At 43.8% G+C, this 21,932-nt stretch overlaps 1 protein-coding gene across 1 annotated transcript; it reads right to left on the bottom strand.

The window, feature by feature from the left end:
• Positions 1–12,421: 12,421 nt before the first annotated feature.
• LOC143019410 (uncharacterized) lies at positions 12,422–16,997 on the bottom strand. Its single transcript, XM_076175049.1, has 6 exons — positions 16,577–16,997; positions 14,705–16,260; positions 14,241–14,484; positions 13,549–13,880; positions 12,667–13,263; positions 12,422–12,568 (listed from the first exon to the last, which is right to left on the bottom strand). Exons 1-6 carry the CDS (start codon positions 16,995–16,997, stop codon positions 12,422–12,424), a joined length of 3,297 nt encoding a protein of 1,098 aa, XP_076031164.1.
• Between the last annotated feature and the right edge of the window lie 4,935 nt (positions 16,998–21,932).

The following is a 21,932-nucleotide window of genomic DNA, read 5'->3' as shown; positions in this document are numbered from 1 at the left end:
TCGACGACTCCCTTGGGGACACGGTGTCTCTACCACTCGGTCGCCCCTGTTCCATGTGTCGCCATGGAAACGGCTCCACCCCTCTCATCTCAAAAAAGTGGAGGGGGCAAAGGGCGACCGAGGAGTGAGGAGGGGCCAGGAACCGTTGAACAGGATACAAATTTCGTATGATTTACGCATTGTGTGAACAGTGCAATGTTGTGCATGTCACATTCTTCGGCGTGGGTACTTGACGTTTCTTTCTCCCCTCTACTGAGTGATAAAATGAATAAGTCTCCCATAGGAAAGACACACGTAATAACGGTTTGATTCAGGCTTCACCTCTCCTCCCACCTGTCCTCGTCTCATGCATAGCTTCGCTGTGCAGGTTTCTTTCAGCCGATAATATTTCTTTGTCGCGGCTCGTGCCGCTTAAATTCTTCTTATCGGCTTAAGAAACCTGCACAGATTTAGGGTCCCTCCCTCCTCCCACAGGCGAAGCCTTCATTTCTCATTGAAGTGACGCGACGCCCGGCTCGAGCTAGCCGGGTAAGAAGGGAGGGGATAGGGAGGGGGAGGTGGGGTCGACAATGCGCATGCCTGCACAGAGCCGGGAATTTTTAATTTCCGATGATTTTGGCGGAAAATTCAAACCACACTCAACCTTCGGGAAATGGCCATATGACCAGGAGTGTGGTATGGGATTATCGCTATAGCTTCGCTTCGCTGTGCAGGTTTCTTAAGCCGATAAGAAGAATTTAAGCGGCACGAGCCGCGACAAAGAAATATTAAATCCAACTAACCCTACTAACCATCATTGTTATTGTTATTGTTTAAAATAAGATGATAACACGTGCGAACAAATCGCACGTGATATCATCCAAATCAATGAGCATGGCAATAGAATCAATACCCCCCCCAATCGTATATGTAACTTAAAAACAAAAATCACTAGCCGTCACCCCTTAAGGGAATAAATAAAATCATACTCATTGAATAGAAAAAAAAAAAGCATACGAAATATTGAATTCAAGATCTCCCCCCCACTTCATAATGGATGACAAAAGATACCCCTAAAAATTCAATCCTACACATAGGTAAGAATACTAGTAGTATACTTTTTAATTACAAAAAAAAAGAAACTAACACTAACAGCCAACTCAGAACAATTCAAGGAGAAGAACAACATTATGATCTTAAGATAGACCAGCCTTCCAACCAACAGGCATTTGCTTCTCCAAACGCAAAAATAACTTTAAAAATAGTATCAAAGTCGCAAGTGGGTCTGCCCCACATCTATCATAACTACGACTTCCTTCCATTTCCCCCTTACCTCTTACACTCACACACACCCCCACCCCCCTCACCCCCTCTCCTCCATCTTATCTATCCTGTCCTGTAGCTAGTCAGGGCAGAATAGTAATAGCCACGGCAGCAGCAACAACATCTCGTCCAGTCTTGTAGCAGTCCCATCGAGCCTCGCCGTCATGAGCCGCCACCGCCTCTGACGTTAGGCTCACCGTCCAGCTACGACTGATCAGATCCACTAACCAGTGGCTATTACTTGTGGTTTTACCAAAGAGATTAGAATAAGAGACCAAAGTGAATTTCATTTTCCCTGGCTTGTTCGAACCAAACCACTACAATAGCTACGGTGGCAGCGCATCTGACAGACAGATAATCGAAAGAGCTTGTTTAATACAAGGACATATGTTTGAATCTGGGGACAGTATTATGGCAGGCCGTGGTATTAGAGTACAAAATTTGTTTGCTTCGTTAGACGTTAAGGTGAACACTTCGACCAATAAAATGGATATTTACACAATAACAAAGGACTATTGTTACTTGAAATCGTGTTGAAAGTAAGTACGATATCTTACCTTTCTATCAAATTCTCTTTCCTCCCTGAGACAAATGCTCCTCTTGTTGCCAATTCAACTTTTAAACGCTGAACTGTCCAATTTTCATAGGACGCCATTGTGTGTTTACTACGACTGACGGTGCAGTGGAGCCATCTACCGGCATAAATTGTGATGCTTACTCCCATTCTAAAGGTTTCAGCTCTGGTTTTCCAAAATTGGCCGCAAATAATTTTCTACAAGTTTAAGCTTGCTGAAAGATCTTTCAGCAGATGCTACTGTATCTGGAATTGTCAAGAATATTCTCAAGCTAATACAAACATTTGGAAATAATTCACACAATTTGTATTTTGTTAACAAATTGAGCAATTCTAAAGGTTTCAGGTCTGGTTTTCCAAAATTGGCCTTGTGTACAACTGGTAAATGTTGCACTTCTTCTGCAAGATCTTCATCATCAAGGTCTGAAGGATACTGATGAGCTAACCTTGTAAGTTGTTGCTTTTTTTGTAGCTCACTTTCACGTATTTTGGGATGTTTCCACAATAAATAAACAAATAAGTAAATAAATGAATAAGAAAATTCAACCAACCTCTTAAGAGCATTAAACCGTACAGTTAATCTAGCAACAACATTATCAATCAAAACATAAAACACAGTTTTTCTAAAATAAGCCTCTTCTGGGGAATCATCTGTGTCATTCATTTCTGCCATATTGGCTTCAGGTGTACTTGTGTCATCATGCATCCTTGTTCTCTTCCGATCTACATGTCCACGTCCATGGCAGAATTTGATTTCCATCTTAAGATTGAATGCAACCTCTTTGGCTTCATTCCAGATTCCTTTCCAGTTCTTCAAGAAGAGTTTCAATGTTAGACACCTCCACATCCAAAGTGAGATGCCTAGCTTGAATTACCTTGTTGCAAATATCTATTGCAGCCAAAATTTTATACCAAACTGCCGACATTAGCACACAAAACTTCTTAGGTATGCCAATACTGCGTTTATTTAATTTCTTGTCTTTGCTGTTAAGTTAAGCTCTAACAGATCTTGCAATGCTAACTGGATACCATTAAGATGAGATGCAAAAGGTTTGATACATTGAAGTCTATCAGACCACCTGGTTTCTGACATGCCATGTAGAGAACAACCTATGCGTGTCTTAAGTAATTCCCATCGTTTCGGGCTAGAGCTGAACAAGTTATATATTGTTTGAACTGTTCCAAAATATGTGATTACTTCTGGTAAGCACTCGGCAGCATCGTTTCCACATAAATTGAGAGTATGGCAGCCACACGGAGAAAAGATTGCCACTGAATTTAGCTCTTGCCTTTTTGCTTGAGCGCCTTATACTTTCCTGCCATGTTAGCAGCATTATCATATCCTTGCGCCCTACAGTCGCTCAGAGGAATGGCATGCTCTTCTAAGATATCCATGATTAATTGAGCAATCTCATCCCCCATATTACTACTGCAATCAGAAAACATAAGAAATCGTTCTTGTACCTCATATCTATCATCCTTTAAATTGAAATACCTCAACAGAAATGTCGTTTGCTCAACATGAGGAGAGTCTGGAGTTGCATCCACAATAAATGCAAAATATTTTGAAGCTCTTCTCTCCAACAAAATATGTTGTTTCACAAGGTTAGCACATGCTAAAATAAATTTATTTTGGGATTCTGGCGATAGATAATGAACTTGAAGGCGTCCACCTTTTTCCTGGTATTCCTTAACCTTTTGTTCTTGAAGAATAGGATCCCACCTTGATAGCAGCTCAATCAGACCTAGGAAGTTACCATTGTTTGGATCCCCAATCCGAAGTGATGGTCCACTAAATGCCAAACCACGTTCCCCCAGAAAAAGAACATCAATTATATGTTTCAATACATTGCATCAGTTCACTGCTTCAGCTTGGTAACTTGCTTCTAATAAAGAAACCCCCCCCCCCCCCTTTTTTTTTTTTTTTTTTTTTTTTTTTTTTTTTAGATATAAGACATCTTTCGAGCTCTCTCCAAGATATGTAACATTCCTTATGGTTCTTGCTCTTTTCATGTTCTCGGACCCTAACACTTAATTTTCGCCACTTTGTATTAGCTGTCAAACCTCCAGGAGATGCTAGTGCAGACCTTGAAGATGAAACACTAGTGTGCCAAAACAGTCGACATGGCAAACAGTATAATGCTTGTTTCACTTGACTCCAAACAAGAAACTCTTTTGTGCATTTTTCAATTAGTACTACGGATTTTCAAAGTAATTTCTGGAAAAGCTTGTTTGTCCAGGTCATTTGGAAATTGTTTAGGGAGTGGGATGTGACCGATGGTAATATATTTTTCTATTTCTGCTTCATCTGTAATGCACCCAATATCAAGGCCAGTAACTGACTTAGCATTCGTACTTTTAGAACGATCATGATGTCGCTCTTCTTCACTCATACTTCCATTAGAAAGAGGAATCTTGCTAACCTTTGCACCAACTGAACTTACTGAAGAGTCCGGCTTTTCACCGGCTTCTTCTAATTCTTTCACGACAGATAGGTTTGGAAAGTCTTCTGCCTGAAGTGTATTAGGCCCTAATAGCACAACCTGGAAAAGTGTCTGCTGCCCAGCCTGCCCTTTTTTTCTGCCTTGCCTCTCTTGGCTTCCTTTCTTGTCGTTTCTGCCATCCTGAGTTGTGAGGATACATTCTCATTGGGTTGTTTTACTGTAAAAAAAAAAAAAAAAAAAAAAATCGTATGTATGTATGCATGTGTGCATGTATGTGTGCATACGTGTGTATGTATGTATGCGTGTGTGCGTGCACATATATACCGTATTAGTTTGATCTACCCTAATGCTGAATAAGAGAGAGAGCGAAAGTGATTAGGTACAGGGTGGCTAAATAATACGAATTCAACCAAATTTTAACACTCTATTAATCACTACAAACAAGCGTGTTCACTCTTCGGAAGCAATACCAAGACTATACTCACACCAAGCCAGTTGGCGCGTAAGCATACAGAAGTTCGCTTGGTTCTCCCTACAGATTGCACATGGATTGTAATTAAATAATATAATAAATAATAAAATAAACATCCAACAAAATATATGATAATTATATAAAGGGGGAAACATACAGACCTCACACACACCACATACACAACAGTGGAACGACAAAAGTGTGGGAAGAAATTCGTACAACAGCATGTAGTGGTTTTATTTCGGAACAACGGCAGGACAATGAAATTCACACATAAGAATATATAATATCTTATTTTTGGTAATTAGCCACAAGGTGCGACACTAGAAGTGTCACATGAGAAATATAGGTGAAGCTCGGACTAAGGCCACAGCTTAGTGGAGCTGATTAGTTGTAGCTGGACGGCGAGCCTAACGCCAGAGAGGCGGTAGCAGTTGACGGCGAGGCTCGATGGGACGGCTACAAGACTGGACGAGGAGATGTTGTTTGTGCGCGGGTCGGTACTATTCTGAGTGGTATGGCCGTTGGCTGCCCTTAACAAGATGAAGGGTGGCACTGAGACCGTTGCCAAGTGCCCCAATTGTGGCAAGAAGCACCACGCCTGGAACACCTCTTGCTCTGTACGTAAAGTCCAGGCCGTTGCCTGTAAGGAGAGGACTGAGAAGCGACAGGACTTCATACCTGCCCCCAAGGAACATTTGTATGGGGCAGCAGAAAGCACTCTCCCACCACCGTTACACAGCCACCTACACCCAGTGCTCCTGATATGAACAATCACGAGCACTTTCCCAAACTCAAAACAGCTCCCTCACAGAAAACCACAAGAACTCAACCAGCTCCCAAAAAGGCAAGTGCACCTAAACCCACGCCCACCTCCAAACCCACGCCTGCCTCCAATCACACCCCCAAACCCAACCCGAAACCCAGGCCCACGCCCCCAGTACCAACCCCACGAGCACAGGAACGGCAGCCCCCTCCACCTCAGTATCCATCTGATATCATCCCCCTTAGGGAAGATGATATCGACCTGATCGTGACTGGTGTCGTCGCTGCAGTCGCAACTACCCTAGGGGAAAGCGATTCAGAGAAGATGCTAGTCATGGTGGATAGGGCCGACAATAATGTGCTCAAGCTCCTGAAAGGGAAGAGGAACCCTTCAAAGAATCCAAGGCGAAAGGAGAGGACTCCCTCCCCCTCCACCTCTTCATCTCCCACCTCCTCTTCCTCCTCCTCCCCCGCCTCCTCCTCCTCCCCCTCCCCCGCCTCCTCCTCCTCCCCTTCCACTTCCCTTAAGCCAGTCAAACCCACCATTACCATTGGGAAAGCAACACCCACATCAGCAAAGACGAGGAAAGTGCCTTCTGCTAAGCCTCAACGCCATTATACACTTAGGCTTGAAGACTCCTCTTCTGATGAGGAGGGAACTGTTCCCACTGTCACAAAGTCGCAACCCATCTTGTCTTCGAACCCGGGGGGACAAGATGAGACCGTAATGGAACTCGACAGGGAAGAAAGTTGCCCTGTTCAATAGTCAATTAAGGTTGCTACAGTGGAACATAAACGGGTTCCCCAGTAAAAGGTCGTATCTCCTTGCGCTTGCGCAAGAGTATGATTACGATATCATACTTCTCCAAGAGACATTGGTGAGCGATGAGGTGCGATTTCCGTGATATCGCATCTTCTCCCTCCCTCGCTTACCCACAACTAGGGGGTGCATGATCTTAGTCAAATCATCCATCCCCTGTAGTGAGATCGTGGACCCTGTATCATGTGAGGATGGTGTAGAGGTTCTTGCGGTTCGCTTCCATCGAGCCCACGAAACGTACACCATCTATAACATATACAGGGGCCATAGAGCGGAACTGGACCTTGGAGAAGTGTGTGCTCTTGCTGCGAACAGGCTCCTCATCATAGGAGGGGACTTCAACGCCCATCATGACATCTTGATGTCGCCCCATGGGCCCAATGTCGGTGGGCATCACTTAAATTACATATTAGATGAATGCCCTGACATTGCGTTCTTGAATGATGGTAATCCGACGCACGTGCAAGGTGGACGCCTTGATCTGACCTTGGTGACGGCCACTCTCCTCCCTAGGGTAACCTGGAAGGTGCATCCTATTGTCACTTGTGATCACTTCGGTGTCTCTGTGTACATACGGGATGCACCACCCATACCAGCTGTATTACCTGTTCCCAGGTGGAAGACTGCTTTGGCAAACTGGCCAGTCTTTGAGAGATCTGTTGAAGAATGGGCAGCGTCCTACGTTCCACCACAGGACGTGAAAACGTTAGAAGCTGACTTTTCTTCAGCCCTTCAGGTGGCTGCCAACAGAGCCATCCCAAAGACTCGCCAGTCCCCCAGGGAACATAAGAACAGTTGGAATTATATCCCCGAGGTGAGAGGCCAACCATCGGGTGAATATGCTTAGGCGTGTTTTCCGACGGCGCCGAACTCAGACCAATTTGGCCAACTTGCGCGCTGCAGTTCGTGACGCACATGTCATAGCTGCAGATGCCAGAAGAGCAAAGTTTCTTGAATGGTGTGAGGGCTTTAACGCTCACACCTCCCTAGCAGAGCTGTGGTCCAAGCTCCGTAAAGCTACTGGCAGGACTCAACCACGACGCATTCATCATGCCCCTGATGCTGAGGCGCAGCGGCTGGTGCAGGAGTTTGTCTCTCGCTCCAGCAGCACCTCACTCCCGTAGTGTGTTCAAGACACACTGCAGGACCTCCAAGGAGTGAGGCGCCATAGTGTCGAGGATATGATGAGTCGGTCGGATGATACTAACACTAGCTTTACGCTTCAGGAGCTACGGGTCACACACAAGATCAGCTCAGACACGGCACCTGGAGAGGACCTCATCCCCTATTCCATGCTGACCCATCTTGGGCCAGCGGGTGACGAGGCACTTCTAAGGGTGATAAACGCATCCTGGAGGACTGGCAAGCTACCAACAGCCTGGAAGACGGCAATCATAACACCAGTTCCAAAGCCAAAAGAACATTGTGCTTATCGCCCCATCAGCCTGACAAGCTGCATGGGGAAGACAGCGGAGAGGATGGTGCTAAACAGGCTGCTGTGGAAACTGGGCCCAATGCATGAGCACATACATGCTTTCTGCAAGGCCACTGGCCCAGCAAACAGCCCCACTCTGTTCAATGTGCTCGTCTCCAACATTCTGGAACTACCTCTACCCAATGGGTGCAAGGTTATCTCTTATGCAGATGACATTGTACTCATAATTGCTGGGAAACGGCGGTGCTTCAGCAGGGCTCAGCGCTGCTTAAGCACTGTGGCGACGGAGTGTTGCAGGTTAGGGTTAAAGATCTCCCCTACAAAATCGAAGAACATGGCATTAAGACTCTGGAAAGAGGGGGAGCACCTCACCATCCAGGACCTTAGACTGTACTGGGTCCACCAGTTTCAGTACCTGGGGGTCTGGACTGATGAGAGGCTCACCTTTCAGAAGGAACTAGCCTTTCTTAAGGAGAGACTGAAGGCAAGAACCACAGTTATGAGATCAATGACGGGAAGGCACTTGGTGCCACGCATCAGGTCCTTCGTACATTCTATGTGCAAGCAATCCGCAGTTTGGTGGACTACGCTGCCCCAGCTCTCATAAATGTGGCGAGTGCCAAGCTTGAAGACCTGGAGCCTTGCCAAAATGCCCCAGCAAGGATTATCCTGGGAGCTCAACTTTGGACCAAGATTGTTAACCTCCAGATGGAGGCTTCATTGCCTTCATTAACATCACGGGTCAGAAGGCTGGAGGTCGACTTTCTTGCCAAGATAATCCAGAGCCCCAGGATAACTGAGCTGTGTCAGAGCCTTGTGATAGCTCTGGGACGGGTGGATAATCTTATCCATTCCGGTACCTGGCTATCTCAGGCGACTTGGCTCCTGGACTCCTTCAGGCTCACCAGCGCTCTCCTTGAGAAGGGTAGGGACTCTCCACACCCAGAGTTCAAGTCCCCACCACCATGGCTGTCGATACCTGCAACCTTCGATGTCACAGAGCTTCCCAGTAAGAAGAAGTTATGTGATCAGGAAAGAGTACGAGCGCAGGCCCTACAAAGCACCCGCGCACTGTCGGAACCTGGAATGGCGGTCTATTACACGGATGGCTCCGTAGACCCCAACAGGCCCCGTAGTGCGGGGGCTGCTTTCGTAACGGATGGTTTGACCTTCGGCAGGAGAGTATCTGATTATGCGTCCACTCTCCAAGCTAAGGCCATAGCGGTCCAAGGAGCGTTAGAGCATGCTCTAATATCACGAACTGGTCCTATGGTGATGCACACGGACTCACAGTCTCTGCTAGGCAGCTTAGATACAACACAGCCCAGCGACAATCTACGCCTACTGACCTCCATCCTAGCACTCCTGCTGAAGCTACACCAGCAAGGCAGGAGTGTTACGCTCAACTGGGTGCCGAGCCATGTGGGCGTCCCAGGAAATGAGCTAGCCGACGCCGCAGCAGAAGCGGCGCGCCAAAGACCCGAAGTCGATGTTGTCGTCCCTCTCAGCAGAAATCAGTTGCGCATACTCACCAGGGCTCTTAACCAGGTACAACGGTTCCTTCAGCACAGACTGGAGGCAGAGGTATCAGAAAGGGCGAGGTGGTACGGGGAAGTCACAGAATACGAGCCCCTTGTACTTCCTCGCTCCATACCAAGAAAAGTGGAAACTCTGCTCTTCCGTGTGCGGGTGGAGGACTGTTGTTTCTGACAAATAAAGAACAACCCCACGACCGAAGAGAGAAGATGTCAACATTGCCGCCACCCAGAAGCCACACCCTTGACCACTACCTTAAGCATTGCCCCGCAACTGCTTTTCTGAGGAGAGGACCTCCGACAACATTTGAGGGTCTTGTGCGCCGCCTATGCAGCCACTTAAGTCAATGCGAACTGCGTCGGCTGGTGGTGTCAGCCCCCCTTTTAAATTTTATATTTTTCATGTACTTATTCGTTAATGTTAGGAAGGGTGCATTCATCGGGATGTGCATGCCTATATTACATAGGTGTGCACACCTAGTGAATGTATGAGTGGGTGTGGCCAAAGCCACACACACTCATACATTGAATCACCCCCCCTTTTTAAAATTTCTTACATAAATTGCAACACATATATTACTTGAATACACAGATCATGTTAGGAAGGGTGCATTCACCGAGATGTGCATACGTGCATCACATACGTATGCACATCTTGTGAATGTATGAGTGGGTGTGGTTAAACCCACACACACTCATACATTAAATCACCCTCCAAACGGGCTATCCACAAAAGCCCGTGGGAAACTAATTCCCAAATTACACACACACACACACACACACACACGCACACACACACACACACACACACACACACACACACACACACACACACACACACACACACACACACACACGCACGCACACACACACACACACACACCTCTCATGGCGCTGTGGTTAGAGCTCTGGCCTGCCACTACGGAGGTCCGGGTTCGACCCTCGCCCGGGGCTGAAATAATATCAGTATCGCAGCGCTGAGGGGTGTTACTCCAACTCTCGTGGGCGGGGAGTTGGGTGTGTGTGTGTGCAAGGTCATAGCATTACCCATAGATCGGACCTACGAGCTCTGAGCTCTCTTCCAGGAGGGAAATAGCTGTCGATCACGAGTCCAACACATGATCCAAAGACCAAGTGAATACACACACACACACACACACACACACACGGCTCGGTGGCGGATTGGTAAAGCACTGGCCTCACAAGTCAGAGAACCGGGGTTCGATTCCCCGGTCGGGCGGAGATAATTTGGGTTTGTCTCCTTTCACGTGTAGCCCCTGTTCACCTAGCAGCGAGTAGGTACGGGACGTTAGTCAAGGAGTTGTGACCTTGCTGTCCCGGTGTGTGGTGTGTGAGTGGTCTCAGACCTACCCAGAGATCGGCTAATAAGGAGCTCTGAGCTCACTGCCGTAGGGTGGTGTCTGGCTGTCTCGACAGAGACTGCAGCAGATCCGAGGTGAATACACACACACACACACACACACACACACACACACACACACACAGGTTTCTGATCAGTGTGTGACAGGTCGTCGATGCGTCACAACAAGCACACCCTACACATAAACTTAACATACATAATTACATGACATAAAGACAATACATAGGAATACATACACAAAACAAGAAGATACACAAAAGGAATGTACACAAACACAAGACACACACAGAGGAACTGGCGCCAGTTAAACACACACAAAAAACAGCAATTGCCGGATGTCCGGGACATGATACTTAATAGCTAAACATTACAAAATAATATTCAAGACATTACACTTCAGAGCTAAACAATAGGTACACATTATACTTAGGAAAGGGACACAAAAATGGTAAACATCACAAAGAATACACCATAAGCAATACACAAATAAAGTTTAAGTAGATACAGGACCCCTTGACCGAAGATTATAATTATGAGGGGTAGATATACAATGCATAGTTTGTACAGGGGGCATTGGGGGAGGCTGGGTAAATGCAGGGATAGGCACTTTTGTAACCTTAAGCCTATCCGCGTGTAACACTTCGCTCAGTCCCAGTGAAGGATCAAAGATTCTGAACTTATTAGGATGTAACTGTTCCGTTACCAAAAAGGGAGCTGTAAATCTACAATTGAGCTTAGATTGGCGGTCAGGCATGCTTTTATACACATGATCACCAGCAACAATGGTAACAGGCTTTGCACGAATAGCGCGCGCGCACACACACACACACACACACACACACACACACACACACACACACACACACACACACACACACACACACACACACACACACACACACACAGAGTGATATCAATAAAGTAGGAAGTGGGAGATGGAGTTCAATATTAAGAAGTGTAGTATAATGGAATTTGGAAAAAGCAAAAAAAAAAAAAAAAAAAAGAATAATAGGATCATATAAATTGGGAGAAGAAGGAATAAAAAGAGTAGAAAATGAGAAGGACCTGGGAGTCATTATTATGAATAATATGTCACCTGAGAAACATATAAATAAGATTTTTGGAGAAACTTATAATTTAATAAGAACAATCAAAATGGCATTTACATACCTGGATGAAGAGATGGTGAAGAAAATACTAATCACTTTGATAAGACCAAGATTGGTATATGCAGCAACGATATGGTCACCAAGTACAAAAAAAAAATATATATATATATACAAGCACCCGGCTCCGCCGGACCTGGCTACGCCAGGTGTGCTTGGCCTTCGGCGAGGCAGGCTCCGCCCGCGGGTGCTTCGCACCCAGCCCTTCGGGCATTGATGATACACATAAAAAAGTTAATAAAACCAAAGATTTTCATCTGCCTTTTACTTAAAACACCTTAGAACTATACATTTAATGTAGTTTCTTCTTTTTTCTCTTGGGTGTGAGTTCTTCTTCGCTGTCCTCTTCTTCGCTGCTATTCTTTCTCTTTACGAAATCCTTCAACATGGTTTTAATCTCATCTATTTCGTAGACAATCTTTTCAAATCTTTCTTCGTTTTTGGTATCCTTAGCTCCGATCTTCTCCTCAATCTTCTCAATCTTCTCCTCAATCTTCTCTCCAATCTTCTCTTCGATTTCTTCAATTTTATCCTCCATTTCCCCTCGACTCAAGTAGTTCTCTTTTCCGAAGAGTTCTTCTGGTAAGATCATCGCAGCTACTTCTCCTTCTGTTTTCTCGAACACAGAACGTGATATGCTGACTATGGATTGATCGGGTTCCTCTTCTGGTATCCTTGAGGTTTCAGAGTTATCTTCAAAGATTAAATCCTCCAAAGAAGAAACTTTACTTTTATCCACATCACAGAACACCTCTTCATAAACGCAATTCACCCAAGGTCTCAACTCGTATTCTTCCCCTTTCTTTGTATATCCTGGAAAAACTATGAGGGAATCGTGGCTTGTAACTCTAGAACACGCTACGTATAGTTGACCGTGTGCGAAGCACTGTGATGAATCCAGTAGCACACCACACTTCTCAAACGTCTGCCCCTGGGACTTATTTATTGTCATAGCGTAACAGAGTTTGACAGGGAACTGGTATCTCTTGAAGGCTACAGGGGTGTCTGTTGCCTCTAAAGTAACTCTAGGAAGTAAGATCTGTGTGTTCCTGTACACACCAGTTAAAATCTTTCCAACAATAACGTTCCTTCTCAAATTTGTTACCATAACTCTAGTCCCATTACAGATTTTCGGAGGGCAAATGTTCCTCATAACCATCACAATTGCTCCTTCCTTCAACCTTAATTTGTGTGGAGGAATGGAAGGGCTATCCATAGAATTGAAAACTGACGCCTGAACGTCCATCCCTTCTATTGATTCACAACCGACATCTACGCTCATGTAAACCACTTCCTTACCAATCACTTTATTGTACACAAACTCGTTAATGATTTCGACGTCGTTGTTCGTAGGAGATATTATAGCTCTCTTTTCAAAGAAAGAGACGTTAAATATGTTCTCTCCCATTCCTCTGTACACTCTTTCAACTAACTCTTCTCTGCTGTCAACTAACACCCCGAAACCTTCTCCGAAGTGACACTCTTTGTACTTTCCTTCTCCAACTTCTAATAATTTCTCTGCAAAGTTTATGTTTTCTTCGTCTTCACTCTTAAGTCGAACGTTCTTTATCAGTTCTAACTCTTCGAAGAAAGGCCAAAAGTAACTTGATTTCAGACAACTGTTCAACTTGTCGTTCTTTCCTCCTCCTCTTACAACTGGTAATATCTGTCTAAAGTCTCCAGCACAAACGAACGTCTTTCCTCCCATGAAAATATCAAGACCGGAAAGGTCCCTCAAAGTGATATCCAGGGCTGAGATTGTGTTCTTATTTGCCATCACTGCTTCGTCCCACACAATCAAAGAAGACATAAGAAGCAATCGAGCTAGTTCGGACTTGTGCTTTATGTTGCATGTTTTTCTTTCGTTATGTTCCATCAGTGGTATCTTGAACATATTATGGGCAGTTCTTCCCCCGTGAAGGACAGTAGCTGCTATACCCGAAGAAGCCACAGCTAAAGCCACTTTACTCTTCGAACGAACTGTGTCTAGAAGAAGATTCAAAAGGAAGGACTTTCCTGTCCCACCAGGTGCATTTAAGAAGAACGCTTTGCTTTTGTTTTCCGTCTCACAACCAACACTTTCAATGATTTTATCGTAACACATCTTCTGCTCTCTGTTTAATAGAGGGAGAGCTCTCTCCACTGTCTCGGACAATTCTTTAGAATTATAGGCTTTCTCCCTCCTTATCACGTTTGAAGACTTTTCTCCATTTCTGGAAGAAGGTAAGCCGTAGTGGACTATGTTTCCTCCTCCACAATTGAAAACTTGTTCTTGGATGTCGTCAAGAGCATCGAGGTATATTTCGTCGTTGTAATCCTTCAACCCTCTAAGATATAGAAAATCACTCGAGAAGAGATCCTTTGTTTCTTCCCAGATATCTTTCTGGTCTTCTAGATCCGAGAACACTAACATGCTAGCGTAAGTCGAACGAAGTTCTTTGCGGTCATTTGTGTAGTTTATTATCTCCAGGATAGTCTGTTTCCAAGTCTCTTCATCTTTTAAAAGACCCATAGCCTTAACGGCTTCCCTGTAAGTTCCGTAGAGTACACCGTCCACCATCCTGAGGTCTTCGAAGGATTTGGGACCTCTCTTGTGGGTTAGAAGCATTCTCATATAGAACAGTTCTACTGTCTTGTTCGTTACAGCTCTTATCCTTCCAATAGCGTGAGTGTTACCTTTCCTCTCCTCCCAACATGATTTCGGAATGCTGTACTTGAAGTAAGCAGCTCTTCGTTGTAGTTAGGGTGGCTGCGTATTCGTTAACGCTACATAATTTGAAAAATGCTGTCAACTGAGTGTCTCTGTTTGCCTTCTTTTTTATGTCTGCCTTTGAGGAATCGGCGTTGAAGAATACTTCGTTTTCGTCCTTTAAATGGAGGTCCAGATTCATAACAGGAGGGTAACTACTGTGTATGGGGAATCTGAATATCTTCCAAGTTGCTTCGTTGGAGTTAACGAATCTTGCATCCGTGAAGTTCTTAATTTCATTGATTTCTTCGGTTCCCTCGGTTTTAGTGAATAGAACTCTGTCACATCCTTTGTTGACGTACTTTGTAACGTACGCTATAGCCTTAATAGAATTTGAACACTCTACGTTTATGTGAGAGTTAAATCTCAAGCAAAGATAGGGGTTGTAAGGCACCACCCATGAGTTGTCGATAGTTACTTCCTGTCCCTTTAACTTTTTCACAAAGGAGAAACCTCCTTTTCCCACAGCTCTTCTCCTGTAGAGAGGGTAGCCGTTGTTTCCGAATTTTATCGTTGAACGGCACTGTTTCGGAAAATCTTTCTGGCACGTCCCTCTATCGTTTTTCTTCCCATTACAACACACGGAGCTTTCATCGTAGCCTATGCACGGTCCGTGTATCATGTTAGTGGTAACAATATCATACAGTTCTGGGTGTTTTTTCTTGTCGGGTATCTCGGCGGATATTAGGCTCGAAACGGTATTTTCAGTCACTTTACGTTTCATCCATAGAAGAATGTGAACGTGAGGCAAGCCTCTTTTCTGCCACTCAATGCTGTACAAATGAGCTGAGACTTCTCCGAATATTTTATCTGTTAATAACTCTCTCATTAGTTGGTCTACCTTGAGTTTAAAAACACGACTAACTATATCTGGACGATTACAGACGTTAATAGTGTCGCCGTATAGTGTCAATTCTTTCCATTTCGGATTCATAGTGAAAGTTATGAAAAAATCCGGAGAACCGTATCTTGACACAAAACTTAACGCATCCTGTTGCCTCTCTTTCATGTATCTCGGGCCTCCCACGAAACACTTAGGAAGTAGCACTCGTTGTCCTTTATGGGCTGAATCACTCTTAAGAATATCGGACCTCTCTTTTCTGATTTCATGTTGGTTAAAACGGATATAATCTAATCGATTTGATTCAGCCTTCACGTAACAGTCAATAACGAACCTCTGGAACAGTGTTCGACATTGAAAGAGAGCTGTGAAACAGTTCTCTCTTTCCATAAACATAGAAGCGTAATATGCGCACGGAGAAATCTTCTTCTCGTTCCCAGCTTTGTTAGCCTTCAGAGACCGCAAAAGATACGTGTAACCCATATCTCCGTTGGGTATCAATAAAGGGTACTGGAACGGATCATAAAAGAAACTGGTGTGATCCACAAACCTAATTTTATATTTCGAATCCTTCTTGGGACTGGTTATCTTTATTAAAAGAGGATCGTGCTCGTCTAGATTCACTATACCACCCACAGTCACATTTGATGTCGGAAGGTGGTAAACTCCTTTATGTTCCTTCGTTTCAAAGTTTTCAACCGCTTTAAGTTGGAGATTCATTTGTGGTATCTCTTTATGCTTTTCAATATGCAATGCTATCAGTTCCCTGGAGTTTTCTATTTCAGACAAAATCTGTCTCAAACACTTATTGTTTTCGAGAAGGTAGTTGAATGTTATACGAATTATCTCCTCGTTCTCGTTGTACTCTCTTTCTTCTATTTCTCTTCTGGATTTAGTTGATTTTTTCTCCTCGCTTATAGGTGTTTCCAAAAACAACTTAGAGACTTTATAGGTTCTGAGTCTAATTTGTTCCTCTCTACTGTTATAGAAATAGAGATCTTGGAAGTTATCGACAACCCCGGCCGTTAGGTCTTCTCCGTGTTAAGTCCTTTACGTCTCCGTTGGGAAACTTTTCTTCGTCCGAAAACATACCTCGAGTCTCCTTGTCTCCCACTAATAACTCTGGCCTCACATAACTGGTTCTGTGGTATATAGCACCCTTTATCTTGTACACCATAGCTTTTTCAGCTGCATTTTCCAATTTCTTGGATGTTGCAAAGGAACTGAAACTAAAGACAGTATTAAACCCGATTGTGTTCTTAAGAAATCTTTTAGAAAGAGGGGTAACACCTTCAAATAGTGATTTGAACTCTTCGTTTTTTATCTCAGAGGGTTTCACAGCTGGGATTTGTCCCGATCTACAACACAAACCCTCTGTCTCCCTTTTCCACCTTAAAGCATCACAGTACTTGCACTTTACGTCGCCAAGTTTTCCAATGCTGTGTTCCACAACGTCGTAGGTGTCCCTTATTCGTGCTTTCAAACCACTACAGTCTTCTTCGTAATCCGTCATTTCAAGCTTTATCCCCCCTTCCCAATGTTCCTTCTTTTCCTCCCGGACTTTTTCGAGTAACTTCTTATCTTCTTCTGTTACTAACATTATTCCTTTCTCTTGTCTTGCTAGTATCTCTTTGTATTTCTTCATTTTCTCTCTGTTATTTTCTCTATTGGCTCTAAACGTCTCTGTCTCGAGAAGTCTTTGTTCCCTCTCTTCCTTTTTCCTCCTTGAAGCTTCTACGGCCTCGAGTCTCTTTCTCTCTAATTCCTTCGCCTTTGCTGTAGCTTCTCTTTCCTTTTCTTCGGCTAACTTCTTCTTTCGTTCAGCTTCCTCCTTTCTCCGCTCTGTTCTTTCTTTCTCTTCTGCTTCTAACTGTATTCTTTTCTTCTTCTGTTCTGTTTCTCTTTGGACCTTCTTTATAGCGTGTTTGTTCCTCTTTTCAGCCACTTTGTACTTCTTAAAGATCCGTTCAAGGTAGTGCTTCTGGTACGTCTTATGGCACCACTTTCCTCCGTTATTGGCATAACTCTTGTATCCCGCAAAGTAATGCTTAATGAAATTATCTGACGTTTCTTCATTAATCGCTTCTTCCAATAAGGGAATGGAGTCGAAAAGAGAATCTTCGTATTCATAGTCCTTACTATCTCGAAGAATCTTGTTGAGAGACAGAGTTTTCCGATGAAACTCTTTAATGTCCTTCTCCAACCAGAAACGTTGGTTATCAGCGTATAGAGAAGGGAATAAAGAAGAGTGCTCTGCTGTTAACTTGTTGAAAAGCGCTTTATTGTTTTGTACATTTTTCTTGTCTTGGCTCTTCTTCGTGGTGACCCAACTCCAGAAATGTCGTATCCTCCTCTTTCTCTGAGCTTCAGTTTCTTTAGCCATTTAACGATAACCAACTCCGAGAAGGGGGCCGTAGTTCAAAAACCCCAACCCGTTAACTTTCAAATGTATGCTTACAGCTAGGCCGGCGGGGTGTCCCAGAAACACAATGGAAGTCGCAGACACCCCCGGGCCGGCCGACTCAGATCGGGAGCGCTCCAGAATTTTTTTTTAGAGAATTATAGATATAACAAAACTTGAAAGAATACAAACAGCAATTACAAAATTGGCACCAACACTCTCAAAACTATCATATTAAGAGAGACTAGCAAAACTTGAACTACAGACACTAGAGCAAAGAAGAGAGAGAGGAGATTTGATAACTATTTACAGAATCGTGAAGGACATAGAAACTATTGATAGAGAGGATCTAATAAAATGGGATGATAGAAATACAAGATGACACGGAAAGAAAATCAAGAAAGACAGCAATAGAAGAGATCTGAAAAAGAACAGCTTTCCTCACAGAGTAATAGACATTTGGAACAAGTTAGATGAGAAAATGGTGTGTGGAAAAACAATACATGAATTTAAAAACAGTTTAGATAAAATGAGATATGAAGACGGGACACCACGAGCATAGCTCCCCTTCCCGTAAAAGACAACTAGGTAAATATACACACACGCACGCACGCACACACACACACACACGGGGAGTTGGGGGTGTGTGTGTGTGCAAGGTCATAGCATTACCCATAGATCGGACCTACGAGCTCTGAGCTCTCTTCCAGGAGGGAAATAGCTGTCCATCACGAGTCCAACACGTGATCCAAAGACCAAAGACCAAGTGAATACACACACACACACACACACACACACACACACACACACACACACACACACACACACACACACACACACACACACACACACACACACACACACACACACACACACACACACACACACACACACACACACACACACACACACACACACATGGTGTCTGGCTGTCTCGACAGAGACTGCAGCAGATCCGATCCGAGGTGAAAACATACACACACGTCTCGGTGGCGGATTGGTAAAGCACTGGCCTCACAAGCCGGAGAACCGGGGATCGATTCCTCGGCCGGGCGGAGATAAGTTGGGTTTGTCTCCTTTCACGTTTGTCTCCTTTCACTCTGTTCACCTAGCAGTGAGTAGGTACGGGACGTTAGTCAAGGAGTTGTGACCTTGCTGTCCCGGTGTGTGGTGTGTGAGTGGTCTCAGACCTACCCAGAGATCGGCAAATAATGAGCTCTGAGCTCACTGCCGTAGGGTGGTGTCTGGCTGTCTCGACAGAGACTGCAGCAGATCCGAGGTGAATACACACACACACACACACACACACACACACACACACACACACACACACACACACACACACACACACACACACACACACACACACACACACACACACACACACACACACACACAAACTAGACACTGCGAGATACAAAGGCGGGACTCCACGATCATAGCTCCCCTTCCCGCTATTGTTTGGTCAACAATAAGGTGGAGTAAATCGCTGCAGGTAATTTTTCCATTGCAATTGTACATGGAAAGTACAATCTACGTCTTCACTCACTCTCACATAAGTCAAGAAAATGACTTAATATGCACCCTAAGAAAGCTCAACTCACTCTGCGTGCGTGACTAAGCGCTGGGTAGCCTGTTCCAAAACAGTTGCTAAATCTAATTTATACAATTATTATAATTATTCACTCGCACACAGAATTTTACATTCATACCTTTTCAGTTACATGACAACTTAAATTGATAGTAATAATGATCTATATCCCATTTATTCAACTTGCGCATTACAAATGAATTGATCATTACTTAAGAGTTACCAATGTCAATTTGTAAGTTCTCGAACATTCACGCTGACACGCATGTACATACACACATACATAATTTCTAACTACGCATTTAACTGAATCTACATGTAGTATAATGCTAGCAACTTAGAGTACAATAAACGCTCGGCCACATGAAAGGAGCTAGCCTCAGCGACTTACAATGTAACATACAAGATATTTTTAATTAGTACATGCAGGCATATGAACATTATATATAATTACATGGAGAACATACATGGAACATTAAAATTTTTAAAGGACGGTAGTGGAGAACATTTTGGCAGCTATAAGGGATTGAAAGCTCAAGAAGTATGACGGCTCCGAAGATTATATGGGTGGGAGACAGGGGACGTTGAAATAGGAGGGGAGGGAGGAAGGGGTTCTGTGGGAGTTGGAGGGTCATTGTCACAGTCTACAACTCGAGAGAAAAGCTTAAGGGTGTCCAGGTGCATGATGGATTCTGTGTCTGAATTTAAGTGTTTTACTTTGACTTTATTTGTAGGTTCTAGTGCGAGGACACGGAAGGGACCAAGGAATTTTGGTGAAAGTTTGGAAGATGAAGAATGGTTCTGGGCATATACGATGTCACCTATTGCAATGGTAGATTCTCTCGCATTTTTATTGTGAAAACGGGCCATCTCGTTTTTAGCGAGAGAAAGAGACTGAGTAATTCTCTTGAAGAGAGAGCTGAAATTTGAAAGTGAAAACTTTACAAAATCATCAAGTTTGTAAATGGGACCTATTTATGAAGCAAGAAGGTCATATGGGAGTCGTTTGTCGGAACCAAAGATGACAAAGTGAGGCGACTCTGATATGGACCTATTGATGGCACTGTTAAGGCAGGACTGAATCATAGGGGACATGGTGATCCCAGGAGAGATGGAGGTCAGAAGCGAGGTGTCGGAGAACATTGAGAATCTTTCTGTTTTGGCGTTCAACAAGGCCATTTGAACTGGGGTGGTATGCAACAACATTACATCTTGTGACTTGAAAGGATTTGCAAATATTTGAAAGAATCTCATTGTTGAATTCCGTGCCATTGTCAGAGAGAAGAACTTTGGGAGTAGTGAAGGGGCAAATAACTTTGTCAATGAACGTCTGTGCAATTGTTGTCGCAGTCTTGTCTGGGATAGGTTCAAGTATGCAGAATCTGGAAAAATGATCCATACACACAAACAGGTACTGGTTTCCACTAGAAGTGAGTGGTAATTTGAGAAGGTCAATAGCAACCATATCAAAGGGAATGCTAGGGATTGGGTATGTCAATATGGGAACTTTACTCTGAATATGACCTTTATGACTAGCACAAGAATGACAGGCGTCAATGTGGTTATGAATATCCTTTCTCATGGTAAGCCAAAAGTACTGAAGTCTGGCCTGTGTTAAGCATTTGTCTTTACCTGGATGTGCAGCAAGTGGAGAATCATGTAAAAGGAACAGAACTTCAGGTACTAAGTCAGAAGGAACTAAGAGTTGTTGTACAAGTCTGTTTGGTTCATGCTTGTTGGAAAGTGTGGTTTCATGATAAAGAACATCATCGACAAGTCTGAAGTGGTCCAAGGAGGTAGGGAAGTCTGTAAGATCAGATGTATCTCCTGACTCGAGAGAGAATATCACACGTTTCAACATTGGGTCGGATCTTTGAGCTGCTTGTATACGTGCATGAGTGCAATGTAGTTCAGATCGAAGCTTTAAGAATCATTTAGATAAACACCTAAGCAAGATGCTGTAATGATTATAATTTATTTTATATAATTTATTTTGGTTTTGTTATCATTTGTCTGTTTGATTGTCATTTATCATTAGTTATATGTCAATTTATTAACTATTTACCTGTTTGTTTATTATCTAACTATAACTATGCATTTATTCATGTATTTTTTTGTTATTTACATTACTATAGTTTTTATTTATTAATTTATCTTTATTATGATTTTTTCGCATCCGACCTAGATATGGACCAAAAGGTCTCCTGTTGGTATGCTCCGCCTTTGTAATCTTTTGTACACCAATCTACAGTGCACGCAACCACAACCGCGCAGTGCACAACCACAACCACGCAGTGCACAACCACAACCACTACAAGCAACAGCAAACGAAGGGGTCTACAATCATTACAAGCAACAGTGAACGAAGGGGTCTACAACCACTACAAGCAACAGTGACCGATGGGGTCTACAACCACTACGAGCTACTACTACGATTGAATGAAGGACTGAGGTTG

This window comes from Oratosquilla oratoria, chromosome 3 (assembly GCF_046742065.1).
Source record: "Oratosquilla oratoria isolate Oo_2021 chromosome 3, ASM4674206v1, whole genome shotgun sequence".
NCBI classification, from domain to species: Eukaryota; Metazoa; Arthropoda; class Malacostraca; order Stomatopoda; family Squillidae; genus Oratosquilla; species Oratosquilla oratoria.
Note: the sequence above shows the minus strand (reverse complement) of the source record. Positions and strands in the feature narration are given on the sequence as shown.